The 16160-nt window shown below is 51.0% G+C and overlaps 1 protein-coding gene across 5 annotated transcripts in view; it reads right to left on the minus strand.

Annotated features, from left to right (window-relative positions):
* The window catches only part of AKNA (AT-hook transcription factor), a 61060-nt gene that overhangs the window by 29081 nt on the left and 15819 nt on the right, over window positions 1-16160 (minus strand). For 4 of the 5 annotated variants that reach the window (XM_088838306.1, XM_088838307.1, XM_088838304.1 and 1 more), the window contains exons 2-5: window positions 14195-14581; window positions 9910-10976; window positions 6810-6884; window positions 606-762 (exon numbers count right to left, since the gene is read on the minus strand). In XM_088838306.1, the coding sequence (XP_088694432.1) occupies window positions 606-762; window positions 6810-6884; window positions 9910-10976; window positions 14195-14468 (1573 nt within the window). In that variant the 5' untranslated portion in view covers window positions 14469-14581. Of the gene's footprint in view, window positions 1-605; window positions 763-6809; window positions 6885-9909; window positions 10977-14194; window positions 14582-16160 lie in introns of those variants that run through there. The other variant, XM_088838308.1, reaches the window with a different exon arrangement.

The raw sequence follows: 16160 nt of genomic DNA on the forward strand, positions 1-16160 counted from the left end.
TCTCCCCACCTTCCTGCCGGCCCCAGGAAGTGACCTGGGCGGTGTTGTCCCCATTTATAGGCGAGGACAAGGTGCAAATTTGCCCTGGATCACACAGCTACAGGCCAAGCCAGATCTCTGGGTTCCCAGTCAATAGTGTGGGCTTCAACTCAGAAAGATGGAGGTTCAAATCCCGACCCTCCTCTGGAGCGGTGTGACCGTCTACATGTTGTCACCTCTCCAAGCCTTGGTTGCCTTAACTGTCACTGTGGTGACACCAGTGGGGACCTCACCAGACGTGATTAACGGAGGCCGTGCATGGCAAGGCTTGGCGGGTCTAGCCCGATACGGGCTCTACTGTGATGATCTGCTTTGTCACACAAATTGTCCAAGACCATCCAGCTGCTAAGCAGAGAAAGCGAGGGCTTCACCCACGCAGCTCGGGCTCAAAGCAGACATTTCCACGTCTCCATCTGACCGCGTCAAGTCACAGGGCCCTGAGAGAGGCCTCACCTCCCTCCCTCTCTTCCCCAGCCTGAAGCTACTACCACCCTGGAGTGGACCAAGTGTCCCCAGAGCAGTCACCACAGAGCAGCCTCCAGACACATCGCGTCTCCCAGACTCACCTGAAGCCTCAGAGGCCTGCGGGCCCTCGGCAGGGCCCACGTGCCACTTCACAGAGTGGGGCTGTGGGATGGTGAAGGACAAGACCTTGGTCCCCTGGGGCATCGTCCCCACGTGGATGCTGTGGCTGGGCCGGGGCGGGTCCGAGTACAGGTTCACCTGTTGGTGGGGGAGGCACGGCAGCGACCAGTCAGGGGGGGCAAACCACCCAGAGGCATCCCCTTCATTCATGCCGTCACTCAGGTGCTCAATGAAGATGGATAATAAATGTAAATAAATAAAAATGGATAATAAATACTGCTTTCCAGTGGAACCTATGCGTGGGGGCCAAACACTGGGCCTAGGGCTTATACATCCTTTCCTTCTCTCTTTATGGCAGTCCTAAGAGGGAGGGACCACAGGCTTATTTTACAAAAGAGGGAACTGAGACTCAGAGAGGCTGAGTTACTTACTCAAAATCTCCAACTGAAAAATCCTTGGGCTGGGATTATAACCCTGCTTTGACTCCAAAGTCTATGGTTTTCCATATTCATAATCTTACTAATTTTTGTTATGATTTATAATGTAATCTAATCATATTGCAATCAATATAGCATTTAACAGATATAAAGTATAATCATTTTACAATAATATGATCATTATTATTTTTATTAATAAAAACATTTCTAAGAATTACATTACGTTGATAAGAAAGGCAATGGATAGTTTCAGTGAATGCATAAACCAACAAGTGAAGGAACTGTTTCTCAGTTGCAGCAGATCTCCATCATTTGAGGATGGACTTCATGCGGTCACAGTCCAGCACGTGGGAGAGAGGTAGACAGTCAGGCAGATGGCCAAGGGAGACCATCTGAGGCCAAAGACCTGAGTGCCTATAGTGGTTTAAAGCAGGGGCTGGCAAACTACGGTTTGTTTTAACGATCATGGTTTTAGTGAACACAGCCACACTTGCTTGCTTATGTATCGTCTGTGGTTGCTTTCATGCGATAATGGCAGAAATGAATCGTTACCACAGAGAATGTACGGCCCACAGAGCTGAAGACAATCACTATCTGGCCCTCTAAGCAGGAAGTCCGCTGAACCCCGGCTTAGTGTATGAGCTCTGTAGTGCCTGGGTTCACGTCGAGGCTCTTCTACTGGCTTCGAGTCCTAGAACAGCTGATTGCACTAACCTGTCTGTGCTCAGAGTGAGTGCTCAATGAGCAGCAGCCATCACCCTCATGTTTGTCATCATCAGTGGTAAAGCTACCACCATCACCACTGCCATTGTTACTTATGTGGCCCTCATGGAGGCAGGTCCCTGAAAAAGCGACTCTCCTGGGGTGCCTCAGGGCCCCTGGTCCCCAACATCAGGCAGCTTGTCTTACTACCCTCTGCTCCCCTAAGGTCAGGAGTGGACAGTTCAGGGTGGGCTCCCAGGCCTACAGACAGGCAGCCTCTCCCTGCTTAAGCTGCTCTTCACGTCCTGGCCATGGCAGAGAAATCTTCTCCAAAGTGAGGGACAATGGCCCAGCCATGGCTTGGCCTCTGCTGCCTCCCCACTCTTTCAGGCCCAGCCTCTGATGAAAACAAAGCTGGATTTTAATAATCCCCTCGGCCATCTGCTCAGGCCAGCCTGGGGGGACTTGCCCCCCAGCACCCCTCTCCTCCCAAGGTGACCCAAATCTGGGGAAGGCCTGGCCCTCCTGCATGCTCCCCCTGCCCTACCCTGCCCATCCCCTAACCTCAGGTCTGGCTCCCCCCCAAAGACCCAACCTGGGGGAGCAACAGGGACAAGCAGTTCTCAGCACCTCTGTTTCTGCAGAGGGACCAACAAACAGCCTGTGTGGAGGCCCGGGGAAGCGGGGAGCTGGGGGTGAGTGTGGGCTGCTCAGGCCTGCCCCTCCCAACCTGTCTCATGACACGGGCAGGACCTAACCCAGGCCCCCCTCCCGCCCCCACCATTTAAACCAGGGCATCCCGTGGTGCTCCCTGAGGCTGGGCCGGCTCCCTCAAGGGTGTTAAGCAGTGGAGGGTGGACCAGCAAGGGTGGGAAGCAGCGGGTTAAATATCCGACTATTCTCAGCACAGCTGGGTTTCTCACAGCCTTTAAAATGCTAATGGGCTTTATGAAAGGGGCGGGGAGTGGAGAGAATAGCAGACGTTTCCTCAGCCCCTCAGAACACACAAACCTCCCCAGACCCTCTCCCCACTCCACTCCTCCTCCCCCAGACCCTCCCCATCCTTGCATCCCCACCCCCACCTCCACCAGGTGGCTTGTGGAACACACATTTCAGGAAACATGGTTTTGTGTCATGCCCCCTGATTCTCTCTGGGGTAACTTCCGGCCTCAATGCCTCCAGACCCTCCTACGGCTGAGATGGGGGACAGCAGCTGGAGGGAGGTGGCCACAGGGCAGCGAATGCAGGAATTGAAGTGAAGTGAAACTCGCTCAGTCGTGTCCGACTCTTTGCGACCCCGTGGACTATACAGCCCATGGAAGTCTCCAGGCCAGAATACTGGAGTGGGTAGCCTTTTCCTTCTCCAGGGGATAAGTCTCCTGCATTGCAGGTGGATTCTTTACTGGTTGAGCCAGGGCACCTCTATAAATTCTGACCCTAAGCTGGTCCCCGGGCAGTGACTCCTGATCAGCCCTAGCTCCCTGCCCCCACCCCAGGCCAGATCCAGTGGTGCCCCAGGCCAGGCCCTGGGACTCCCTGGTCAGCCTCCTCAGCGGCAGAAACCAGGATCATCTAGTTTGGCTCTGTTAAACCTAAAAAATAAATACACAAATAAACTTGTAAGCCTAAAAAGACAGTCGACTTGGAGTGGGCTTTGCAGCCAGCACATCAGGTTCAAACCCCAGCTTCGGCATCTGCTTGGCGAGTGATCTTGGGTGAATCCCTTAACCTCTGTGCCTCAGTTTCCCCAGTGGTAGGTGACTTAGGACAGTGGTCAGTAAGCATCACTTATTGCTATTGCTATTACTCTGTAATATCCTCATTCTGCCTTGACCCTATGCCTCTGCCCCATACCTTGCCAGGGCCTGAGCAGAGCTCACCCAGGCACGGTGAAAAACAGTGCCCACTCTGGAATCAGGCAGAGTTTAATCCCCACTTTTAATCTCTTACCAGCTGTGGAAAGGCTGCACAAATCGATCCAACTGGCAAAGCCTCAGTTTCCTCTTGTGAAGAGGATCAAATGAGTTGACCCTGGCAGTGTGCTTAGCCTGGGGCCTGGCGGCTTTTACTGCTCAGCAAATGCCAGTCTCCTTCCCCTGGTCCCCACCTGTCGCTGCTCCTCTACTGCTGTGCCTGGCCTGGGTCTCCAGGGTCACATCCCTGGCCAAGCCCCCTGGGGGCTCTGAGCAGAGTGAGTGGCTCAGCTGGCTTCTGGGAAGGTCACTCCAGCCAGCTCAACCTCAGTTCAGTTCAGTTCAGTCACTCAGTCGTGTCCGATTCTTTACGACCCCATGGACTGTAGCACACCAGGCCTCCCTGTCCATCACCAGCTTCCGGAGTTCACTCAAACTCATGTCCATTGAGTTGGTAATGCCATCCAACCATCTCATCCTCTGTCGTCCCCTTCTCCTCCTGCCTTCAGTCTTTCCCAGCATCAGGGTCTTTTCAAATGAGTCAGTTCTTCGCACCAGGTGGCCAAAGTATTGGAGTTTCAGCTTTAGCATCAGTTCTTCCAATGAATATTCAAGACTGATTTTCTTTAGGATGGACTGGTTGGATCTCCTTGCAGTTCAAGGGACTCTCAGCAGCTCAGCCTGCGGGGGCAGTAACACTTTTGCCTCTGTGAGCTGGCCTCCCTGGTGAGGGCTCTGAGCAGGAAGCCATCCTGGGGTTTCCTGAGCTCTGGACACAGTGAGAGGCCTGGCTGGGAACTCAGCTCCCCAAGCTCTGCAGACCCAGTGAGGCCCATCTCCACTCAGGCTCCACGTCCTTCTCAGCACTGGGACGTGAGTCCTGCCTGTACTGTTCCCCAGGGCAGGGAGAGGATTGCTCTGCTTCCAGAAGAGTCGAGCTAACCTGTGCTCACCTTTCTCTTAAGGAGAATTCTCAGGCCAAAGAATCACTTTTTCTAGAAAGCAAAAGCAGGTGAGCTAATGCTGCACCATTCCTGGCCTCTTCTACCGTCCCTCTCCACACGCTGGGGTCTGGGATAACAGACAGGCTGGTGTCCCCACATGGTGAGTCCCCACTGGGTCGGGGGAAATGTCCAGGAGATGCACATGGCTGTGATCCCATTGACTTCCCTTGCTCATGCTTCTCTGTGCCTGGCACACATGGGCACCCAATGAACACCTTCATTTTAATACTATTAATATTCGCTAATTCTTAGATAAGTACTTCCAAAACCCAGACTCTTTCCCTTTAAAGAGTAAAGGAGGAAGGTAGGAAAGGAGGGAGGGAGAAGATATTCCCAGCCTCTGTTCTTGACCTTGACCCTTGGCAACCTCTGCCCCTTTTGGGGTTCTGATTCTCCAATCTGTGAGACAGGGGAACTGATGACCAGACCCTTTCCCCTTGGACCTTCTAGGAGCCTATGACAATGTGGTTACCCCAGAAGGGATGTCTCATCAAGCCCCCTCAACAGTCCTCCAGCTCTCTCTTTTGCCCCTGAATCTGACTCAGAGAGCTGAAAGAAGCCTTAAGACATGGGGGGTGGGAGGGGGCAGCCCAGTGGCTCCCAGGAGGCTTGCTGTTGTTCAGTCCCTAAGTTGTGTCCAGCTCTTTGCAACTCCATGGACTACAGCACGCTAGGCTACCCCTGTCCTCTATCTTCCGGAGTTTGCTCAAATTCATGTCCATGGAGCCAGTGATGCTATCTAACCATCTCATCCTCTGTTGCCCTTTTCTCCTTTTGCCTTCAATCTTTCTCAGCATCAGGGTCTTTTCTAATGAGTTGGCTCTTTGCCCCAGGTGGCCAAAATATTGGAACTTCAGCTTTATCATCAGTCCTTCCAATGAATATTTGGGACTGATTTCCTTTAGGATGGACTGGTTGGATCTCCTTGCAGTCCAGGGGACTCTCAAGTGTCTTCTCCAACACCACAGCATCAATTCTGTGCTCAGCTTTCTTTATAGTCCAGCTCTCACATCCACACATGACTGCTGGAAAAACCATAGCTTTGACTATACGGACCTTTGTGGGCAAAGTGATGTCTCTGCCTTTGAATACGCTGTCTAGGTTGGTCATAGCTTTCCTTCCAAGGAAGAAGCGTGTTTAACCCCTTCTTACAGTTGTGCCTAAGAAGGCCAGGAGAGAAAGGACCTGCCTGTGTCAGGAGGATGTGGGGACGCAGGGGAAGTCTTGCTCCTAGAACAGGGCCCCTCCGCTTTCTCAGCGTGGCGGCCTTGGCAACACGTCATGGAAGAAGAGTTGCTAGATGGTGGAAAGCAGCTCCCTGGCAGGGAGAGGGGTCTTGGAGCAGGATGGGGGCAGCCTGGGTGGGGGCCCGGAGACAGAAGGCAAGTGAGAGGGAGGGTCTGCATCTCTGCACCCCAGCTCCCACCCCTCCTCCACTGCTGCCCGATGAGGCAAGAAGCCCGCAGGCGGAAGCAGGAAGCCAGGAGGGCCTGCGACAAGTCCCACTTCCTGCCTCACCCCAGAAAAGGGGAAGGTCCCAAGCGCAGCATTCACAGCCTCCCCTAGAAGGGGTGAGGATGGGCAGGATGAGGGGACAGACTTCCCCTCCACACTCCCCTCTCCCACACTAGACATTCAGAACTGGGGGAGAGGCTGTGGGTGAGCAGACAGGAGGAGAAAGGCAAAGGGGAGTACCAGCCCCAGTGCTTGAGCAGAAATTCTGCACTACTCCCTCGGGGCTCAGAGAGTCCAAGTAACTTCCTTAAGGTCACAGAGCTAGTCAGTAATGGAGACAGGAGGTGCGCCCAGATGGTCTTACTCCAGAGTTTATCCAGAAGGAGAGCTTCTGGTGAAATTCCTGGGCACCCCAGATTCTAGGATTCGAGGACTCAGAGCTCATCAATAGCCTGGAGAGGGCAGATTGCCACCCCAGGGTCACAGAATGACCCCATGGTAGAGAAAGGAAGAACCGCATCCCCTAGCCCCAGGGTCTCTGGAGGCAGGAGGCAGTGGCTAGGGAAAAGCGTCATCTTGGGGGCTGGGCCCACCCCTCCACCCCTCCACCCCTCCACCCCTCCACCCCTCCACCCTTCCACCCCTCCACCCCTCCACCCTACCCGGCCCAGTACCTTGGCCCCGAGGCGCAGCTGGTCAATGGTGTTCTCAGCCTCCGCATACTTGGTGAGGAGCTTATGGTAGTCCTCCTGCGGGAAGGCGGGCAACGAGGTCACACACCAGGCCTCTGACTGTGAGATTCCCCCCACCCTGGGAACCCACTCCCCAAAGGGGGCCTCTGGGTGCCTCGGAGGGAAAGGGCTCAGGAGTGGCAGTTCAGCAGACCCCTGCAATACAGACCCCATGGCCACATTCTGGAGGGTCGGAGGCCGCAGGACCACTCATCCATCAACGGGTCTATAGCCCTGATAGGGGTGATGGCCTCAGGGTCGGCTCACTGAAATGCATAACCCGGTCACAGAGAATCTCAGCTACTTGCCTATCTATCTGAATTCCCTGCTTGCGTGTGTCTTCCCCATGGCTCTACTCCCAGGAGTTAAGTAATATGTGCTTAGTAAGTATTTTCGAATGGCTGATCGAATGAACCATCTAACGGTCCATTGGTAGGAAAATAGAAGACTTGAAAATCACAGTTGCGTTTACTCAGAGTTACTACTTGCCATAAACAAAACTGAAGTGCTTCTTAAAACAAGTCATTACAGAGGAAAAGCAAAAACAAATGTCACTGGTCGCCTTTGAAGGCAGCCAGGGAACCGATGCATTGTTCTGAAAACTGGTCATTGGAAGGACAGAATCCAGCATTTCTCCTGTCTTTCCCATGTGAATGAGACCTTGGTAACCAAATAGTTGATGAAGGAAAGTTTTACTTTATAGAAGATTTCCAGAAAAAAAATGCAGGGTACTACCACTCTGTCACCCTCAGTGAAAGCCTGGATCAAGGTAATGACCATCAATAGTCATTAACATCACGAATGAGACCAGAAGGCAGCTTACGTCTCCTGAAGGCACCACCTATAATGGGCTCTTGCCAAAAATCCCTACCCACATGGAACTACCACTGGGGGAAAATAAGCAAATGACTACAACCTGGAGGCAGAGGCACCAGAGATCAAACTGCCAACATCCGCTGGATCATCGAAAAAGCAAGAGATTTCCAGAAAAACATCTATTTCTGCTTTGTGGACTATGCCAAAGCCTTTGACTGTGTGGATCACAATAAACTGTGGAAAATTCTGAAACAGATGGGCATACCAGACCACCTGACCTGCCTCTTGAGAAACCTGTATGCAGGTCAGGAAGCAACAGTTAGAACTGGACAAGGAACAACAGACTGGTTCCAAATAGGAAAAGGAGTACATCAAGGGTGTATATTGTCACCCTGCTTATTCAACTTATATACAGAGTATATTATGAGGAACGCTGGGCTGGAAGAAGCACAAGCTGGAATCAAGATGGCCGGGAGAAATATCAATAACCTTAGATATGCAGACAACACCAACCTTATGGCAGAAAGTGAAGAAAAACTAAAGAGCCTCTTGATGAAAGTGAAAAAGGAGAGTGAAAAAGTTGGCTTTTTTCAGAAAACTAAGATCATGGCATCTGGTCCCATCACTTCATGCAAATAGATGGGGAATCAGTGGAAACAGTGGCTGACCTTATTTTTCTGGGCTCCAAACTCACTGCAGATGGTGACTGCAGCCATGAAATTAAAAGACGCTTACTCCTTGGAAGGAAAGTTATGACCAAATTAGATAGCATATTAAAAGCAGAGACATTACTTTGCCAACAAAGGTCTGTCTAATCAAGGCTATAGTTTTTCTAGTGGTCATGTATGGATGTGAGAGTTGGACTGTGAAGAAAGCTGAGCACCGAAGAATTGATGCTTTTGAACTGTGGTGTTGGAAAAGACTCCAGTCTATCCTAAAGGAGATCAGTCCTGGGTGTTCATTGGAGGGACTGCTGTTGAAGCTGAAACTCCAATACTTTGGCCACCTGATGCGAAGATCTGACTCATTTGAAAAGACCCTGATGCTGGGAAAGATTGAAGGTGTGAGGAGAAGGGGATGACAGAAGATGAGATGGTTGGATGGCATCACCAACTCAATGGACATGGGTTTGGGTGGACTCTGGGAGTTGGTGATGGACAGGGAAGCCTGGCGTGCTGCGGTCCATGGGGTCGAAAAGAGTCAGACACGACTGAGCGACTGAACTGAACGGAACAACCTGGAAACACGTCTAGTTCTAACTGGGCAAAACACAGGACAAAGAGAGGACAAGGAGACATATGAAAAGATATCAGAGGGTGTATCATAAAGCCCCAGAATGTGGGAGACTCTACAGGACAGAACTGGTTCCTTTAACAGATAAATTACACAGAAGAAAGCGATTTGGCAGAAAATGCAGAGAAGGGACTGCCCTGGCATCCCAGTGGTTAAGACTTTTTGTCTTCAAATACAGGGGGTTTGGGTTTGATCACTAGCTAGGAAGTTAAGATCCCACATACCTCTCAGTCAAAAAAAAAAAAAAAAAACCAATGAAGAGTTAAAATGGTCCACATCAAAAAAAAAAAAAGCAAAAAAGGCAGAAGGTGGTGGTGAGAGACTCGCAAGGCACGATAACAATACCCATCGGAGCCGCGATTTGGATCCTGATTCAAACAAGCTGAAATAAACAAGCTGTTTATGGGACAAAGGGGGGGATCTGAATACTGACTGGACATTGGTTAATATTAAGGAATGGGCCTTAAGTTTTAGGTAGGCCGATGATTATCTTTAAGAGAGATTCCTTATTGTTAGACATACACACTAAAATATTTGCGGGTTAAATGAGTTGATACCTGAAATTTGCTTCAAAATACCCCAGGAGAGCAGGTGACAGGAAGAAGAGGTGAGGCCATTGATGAAAAAGGTAGATACGGCTGTGTGATTGGCCTATGGGGGTTCATCACTTCTATTTTCTCTCTTGTATGTTTTTAATTTTTCATAGCAGGACTGGAAAACAAACTCAGCCTATCCTTATAGCATGAGTGTGCAATCACTGATTTTTTTTTTTGAACAACAGGCTTGGGAGTATCTTTGTCGCTGGGGGTACAACACTCCCATCATGAGCAGGGGGTTCCTGCATGGGTCCCCAAGATTCCCCAGACCTCCCCATCCTATCCAGCCTCCAACCCACACCAGCAGGTGCCTTGGGGTGGAAGTGAGTCAGGCTTACCTGGAGCTGATGGACGAGCTTGGTGGCTTGTTCAGGTGTCTGAAATTCTTGGGGCACCCTGGTGATGGGGTGGGTAGGAGATGGGTTCTTTCCGGGGCAGATGTCTCCACTGCTCAGCAGCACCTCCCTCACAATCTCGGCAGGAGACTTGAAGATCAGTGGCTTGGCAGGGCCCTCGGGCAGCCTGCTGTGGCTCCTAGCCTTGGGGGGGCGGTAGCTCTCATCTTTGGGGAACTTCACCCGGGGTCCCACCTTGGAGAAATCAGGGAGTGGGTAGTTCAGCCGCCCCCGGCCATACTTGGAAGCATCAGAAGATGAGTGGCCAGCCAGAGTGGCTCCCGGCCTGGGGGACAGCCTGTCCTGCCGAGCAGGCCTAGGGGAGCGGTTAGGAGGGCTGATGGAGCCAGTGAATCGGGAAGGGAGTGGCTTAGGTGATATCCGTGTCTGCTTCCAGGACTGGTCCCCGGGCTGATGGCAGGAGAGGCTGCTGGTTTCTCTCCTCCATCTATCTGCAGGACACTGGAGGCTCTGGGCGGGTGGTGCTGAGGATCCCTGGAATTCTGTGGCTGTTGCCAGAGCAACGCTTCCTTCAGTTCTGTCATTTGGGTTGAGGAGGTGGTGGCTGGGGCTCTGGGGTGAAGTTTCTGCCAGAGCAGTGGGCTGGGGGACATCAGTCTCTCCTTCCCAGGTGGAATCCAGGTTGTCACTGGGGTGGTTGAGGCTCTCAGTCCCACTGTTCCAGGACCTGGGCGAGCTGAAGTCAACAGTTGGGTTGACATCAGAATGTTCTGGAAGTTTGTCTCCACTGGCTTGTTTGCTAGAAGCCACCCAGCCTGCAGGCTGACCCCAGTCCAGAGCAGTGGGGCTGGTGCTCCCATGGCCCCCTGAGCTGAAATAGGTCTCACACCCCAACCTCGAGGAGCTCTCTCCAGCTTCCTGGACCTCAGGACCTTGCAGAGCCTCACTGGTATCCTCTTTGGTCATGTCCGGTTGAGGATCCTGCTGGGGGAGCCAGCCGAGAGGCAAGTTGGAACTTTCTGGGCTGTCCTCATCCTCTTCTTCAGACTCTGGAAAGACACATCATGGCTTCGTATACACTAGACCTGGACTCACCAAGTCCCATTACCTAGGTCGTCTCAACCCCTGGGCTTTCATTTTCTTAATATGGGGTGATGGCAAGAAGCCCAGTAAAGTCCCCCATATGGCCAAATACCTAATACCTCCTCTGGTGGTCTCAAAGGTTCTCCAGCCTCAATCCTTAAACCTGTCCCCCTAATGCTTCCTGTCTCAGCGAACAGAAACATCACCCCGTCAAACTGCACAAGGCAGAAACCGGCAGGGTGTCTTTGCTATTTCCCTACCTAAACCCCACAGTCCAACCTGTCACCTGCTCCTGTCCCGGTTACCTCCTAGGGTGCTCTCAAACTCACCTACTGCTCTAAAGTCTAGAACCACCAGCTTTGCCCAAGCTGATACCCTCTCTTGCCTGGACCACTGTAGCAGCCTCTTAATCATCTCATCCTCCATCTGAAAATTCACCAGTATCTTCCTGTTGTTCCCAGGATAGAGCTGAGCTTTTAACGTGGGCCGCAGGTCCCTGTCTCCATCCCCCATTAGCTCTCCTGTTCCAGCTCTTTCCACGGGCCCCCTCAGTCTTTCCCTGGTCTAGCCATGCCACATCCTCCCCTGCCACAGGGCCTCTATACATGCTGACCCCTCTGGTAGGGTCCTCTCTCCCTCTCTTTGCCTAGTTAACTCCTATTTGTCCTTCACACATTAGCTCAACCTTGACCTAATCAAGGCAGTCTTCTCTAACCTTCCTAACTTAGGTCAAAATCTCCCTTTTATAGGCTTTCACATGCCTGAATACATCTACTTTGAAACACTTATTACAGTGGCAGCTTTCTATTTATTTATGTGATTGTTTCATTAATATTTTCTTCCCCCACTATACCGTAAGCTCCGTGAGGACGAAGATACCCTCTGCTTTTATTTACTATTGTATTTGCAGAGGAAGTGCTCAATATTGGTTGACAGAATAGAAAGAAGGGAAGAAGGAAGGGAGGGATAAAAGACAATAATGCATGCAAAACTCCCCCAAAATGGATAGCTGTTGGAATTACTATACAGTAGGTGCTCAAGAAATACTCATTCATCCATCCTACTCACCCACCCTCCCACTCATCCATGTCACCCACTCATCCATTGATCCAGCCATCCATCCTTCCAAAAAGCCATCCTTCCACCTACCCACCCACTCATCCATCCATCATCCACTCACCTACCCATCCATTCACTACCCATCCGTTTACCCACTCATCTACCTATCCATCCATCCATTCACACATCCACTGCCCACTCACCAATCAACCACTCACCCAATCATCCACTCCTCCATCTATTTGTCCCCCTATCTGCCTATCCACCCACCCATCCATCCATCCATCCATCCATCCACGCATCATCCATGAAGTCAATGTTTATTGAGCACTCACTCTATCCTAGACCCCATGTCAGCCTCTGGCACAGATCCAGACTGTCAGGAGATACAGTCTGGGTCCCATCAAGCACAGACTCTCTGCTCTGGCGGATGCACCTCTGCCACCATCCTTATGTGGCTCCCCCATGCTCTTTCCTCTAGCCTTGGCACTTGTATATCTTCCCACTCCTTAAAATCTCCTTTAGCAAGCATCTCTTGTTTACAGCAGCACCCTTGAGAGAGGTTAAGTAACTTGCTCATGCAGTGACTCAGAGCAGTTCTGGACTTAGAAGCACGGTCCCAGCTACGAAGGCAAGTTAATCTCTGCTGATGGGGAACATGCGGTGGAGTGAAGGGGTCGGACTTTGGAACCAGGCAGCCATGGGTTCATTCCCAGCTTTTCTGATCCCTCATAGGGCGCCATGAATAAGGAATTGACCGCTGTGGCGATCTTTATCCGGAGGCTAATCTCTCCTACTGGCAGAAGGTGGTGAGTAAAGAAGGAGGCACGGTTTGCACCCTGCCCAGCCCTGGGCCTGGGACAGAGTAAGGACACGGGACGTGGCAGCAGCTGTTACATCACAGCAGGGGGTAACCACGTGACCTCAGGAAGACCTCCCATTTGCCATTCCCTGAGGAGAGCTCAGAAATGGCTCCTGAGTGGGTAGCTGTGGGCAAACCCCACTTTACACAGACCTGGCCTGAGGAACCTGGGGTCACTGCACAATCTGCTATCGGCCTGATAGCTTCTCTGACATCCAGGAGACCCTACCTGATTGCAGAATCCTGAGACAGGGGTGTTTCATTCATATTCAAACGCAGTAGGCACAACGTAATCAAGCTCAATGGTATTATTACTCCTATTTCACAGATGGGGAAAATCAAGCTTCAGAGAGGAGAAAGGACTTGCTGAGCCACGCTAGGAATTTAATCTCAGCTGATTTTGATGCAAAGAGAATGGTTATTTTAGAAAACAAGGGAAGCCACCATTCTCCTTGCTACTTGGGATTTTAAAAAATTGTAAAAATGGGTATAACCCCTGAACCAGGCAATTAAAATTATCAAGGTTATTATCAAATCAGGTGTGCAAAGATAGACTAATGCCATATCTCTGCATTATTTGTAACAGCAAAAATCTAGAAACTACCCAATACTCAGCAGTAAGAGGATTGGCTCAACAAATTACAGAAATACCCACACCATGGAATTCCTAAGCAGACATTAGAAATGATTTGTGGAAGAATATCTGATAAGCTGGGAAAGTGCTCATGTCTGTTAAGTTACAAAGAAGCAAGCTACAATGTAGCTTGTAGAATGTTCTATATTCATATTACATATATTCACACCTATGAAAAAGATCAGCTATCTGGATAACGAGTAATTTTCAGTCTTTTTCTATTTTGGTTTGTATTTTCTGATTTTTCTGCAATGGACAACATTGTTTATATAATTTAAATCTTAAAAAATTTTAAATTATAGGCTTCATAAAGTGGATAATCAACAATGTCTTACTATACAGCACAGGGAACTCCACCCAGTGTTATGTGGCAGCTGGGGAGGAGGGAAGTCTCGGGGACAAAGTATACATGAATATGAATATTTTTTTGCTGTCCACCTGAAGACATCACATTTTTAATCAGCTTTACTTCAATATAAAATTAAAAGTTAAAAAAAATTTTAAGCATAGACTTCATAGATTTTAATTTAAAAAATTTCTGAAACTCCACACTCACTTCCCACCTCCCTCCCGCTAAAAGGTGGGATGTTCGGGGTACTGTTGTGGCACTGTAGGGGAGTCAGCCTCACCCACTTCTGCAGACTCTCCAGATTCGGGATCCTGGCACCCAGCGGGCTGTGAGTCTGGGCGCCACTTCAGTGGCTGCAGGCACTGCTGGGCCCGGCGGAAGTCCTCCAGGAGCTCGGGGCTGCTCGCAGTGGGAAAGGGTCCCTCCTCTTCTGAGCTGCGTGTGCCACTCTCATCAGCATCCTTTCCCTTTTCAGCCCAGGCCCAGCGCCGCCGCTGGGGCCCCTTCCCCAGGCCCGGCTCGACCCAGCGGACCTCTGTTCCAGAGCTGGCCATTGGGCCTGGCCTGCGTTTCACCTGGGCCCCTTCATCTTCAGGAGGTTGAGCTGCCCCTATGGGCACCAGAGTCCCCACTGGCCCGTCTCAGCACCAGCCATCCTGCTTGTGGCCTGTCGGGGACACAATCAAAGGGAGACCATGAGTCCTTGAACCCCCTCCTGTCTTCAGGAGCAGGAATCAGCAGCAGGAACTTTGCAATCAGAAGCCCTGGTTCAGTCCTGGCTCCAGCCCTTTGAAGCTGCATGACCTGGGGCCAATCATTCCACCTTGATTCCTTCATGAGTACAATTGGGGTAATAATTCTTCTTTCTCTAAAGAGTTTTGTAAAATGACCTGAGATACAGGATAAGGAGCCCAGAGGTCAGCAAATGGCAGGGTTCCCTGTGTGCTCTGACCGTGTGCCAGGGTCCCCATGTGGGCGCTGGGGCACAGGCCCTGCTCACGTGAGAACTGAGGGCCCAGAGGTAGCAGACTAACAACCGGCAATTACAAATCCAAGTGAGAGTGATGGGGAAGCCCAGGGAGGGGTCCCGGGGGTCCAGAGCTGGCCTAGGAGGTCAAGATACAGGTCCCATGTAGACAGCATGTCCTCTGGGAAACTTCCTGATTCCCCTCGGGTAAGAATCAAGACTGGGAGTGAGGGAATGGTGGAAATAGCATTCCGGGACCCCAGATAATTGAAAACAGGCACTCAGATGAACACAGGTACACACACTTTCCTAGTAGCACTGTTTGCAACCGCCAAAAGGCAGAAACAACCCAGACGTCCACCCATGGATGAATGGACAACCGAGTTGTGGTCCATCCACACAGAAGAATATCATCCAGCCACAAAAAAGGAATGAAATTACAGGGATGAACCTCCAAAACAGGATGCTAAGTGATAGAAGCCCAACACAAAAGGCCACAAACTGTATGATTCTGTCTATATGGAATATCCACAATAGGTGAATCCACAGAGAAAGGAGACTAGCGCTCTTAGCTGGGGCAGAGGGCAGCGGGGAGTGACTGCTGAGCAGACACAGGTGTCCTTTTGGGGTGATGAAAATGTTTTGGGACTAGATAGCAGTGGTTGTACAACTTTATGAATATACTAAATGCTGCTGAGTTGTTCACTGGAACATGGTTAGATTCATGTTGTGAATTTCACCTCAATTGGAAAAAACAATGAAGAGCATCCCAGGCAGAGGACCATCAAGTACAAAGACCTGGAGGCAGGAGCGGGCACCTGGACATGGTTTCCATGGGCAGGGGCTGGGGCTCTGAGAAGAGATAGTGTGGGCATGAGACGTGATGATCAGACCCGGGGTCCTCTTGGGTCCCGTTCAGGAATTTGCAGCATATCCCTGACTTGGGAGCGCACCCAGAGGTGTGGTTAGAAGTTTCACTCCGGCTGCTTGGGGAGAATGAACCAGAAAGGAGAGCCTGGCTACTGAGGGAGTCATGGCAAGGGAAGGATGGCTGGAGAAGGGCTCCTCACCACCTGCCTTCTCTCCTCTCTTCGTTTCCCTCTTCTCCTCTTCCCTCCCATCTCCTCTCCCCTCCTGCTATGGCCAACACCCCCCAAACACTCCCTCTGAGTCCTGGAAACACAAAGCTGACAGAACAGTGGCATGGTCCCCCCCCCAAGGAGCTTCTGCAAAGGACCCACTCTGCAGATGGGGAAACTGAGGCCAAGAGCATGAAGTG

Source organism: Moschus berezovskii, chromosome 7 (assembly GCF_049115385.1).
Source record: "Moschus berezovskii isolate FMDL1 chromosome 7, NW_MosBer_1.0, whole genome shotgun sequence".
Classification (NCBI taxonomy): Eukaryota; Metazoa; Chordata; class Mammalia; order Artiodactyla; family Moschidae; genus Moschus; species Moschus berezovskii.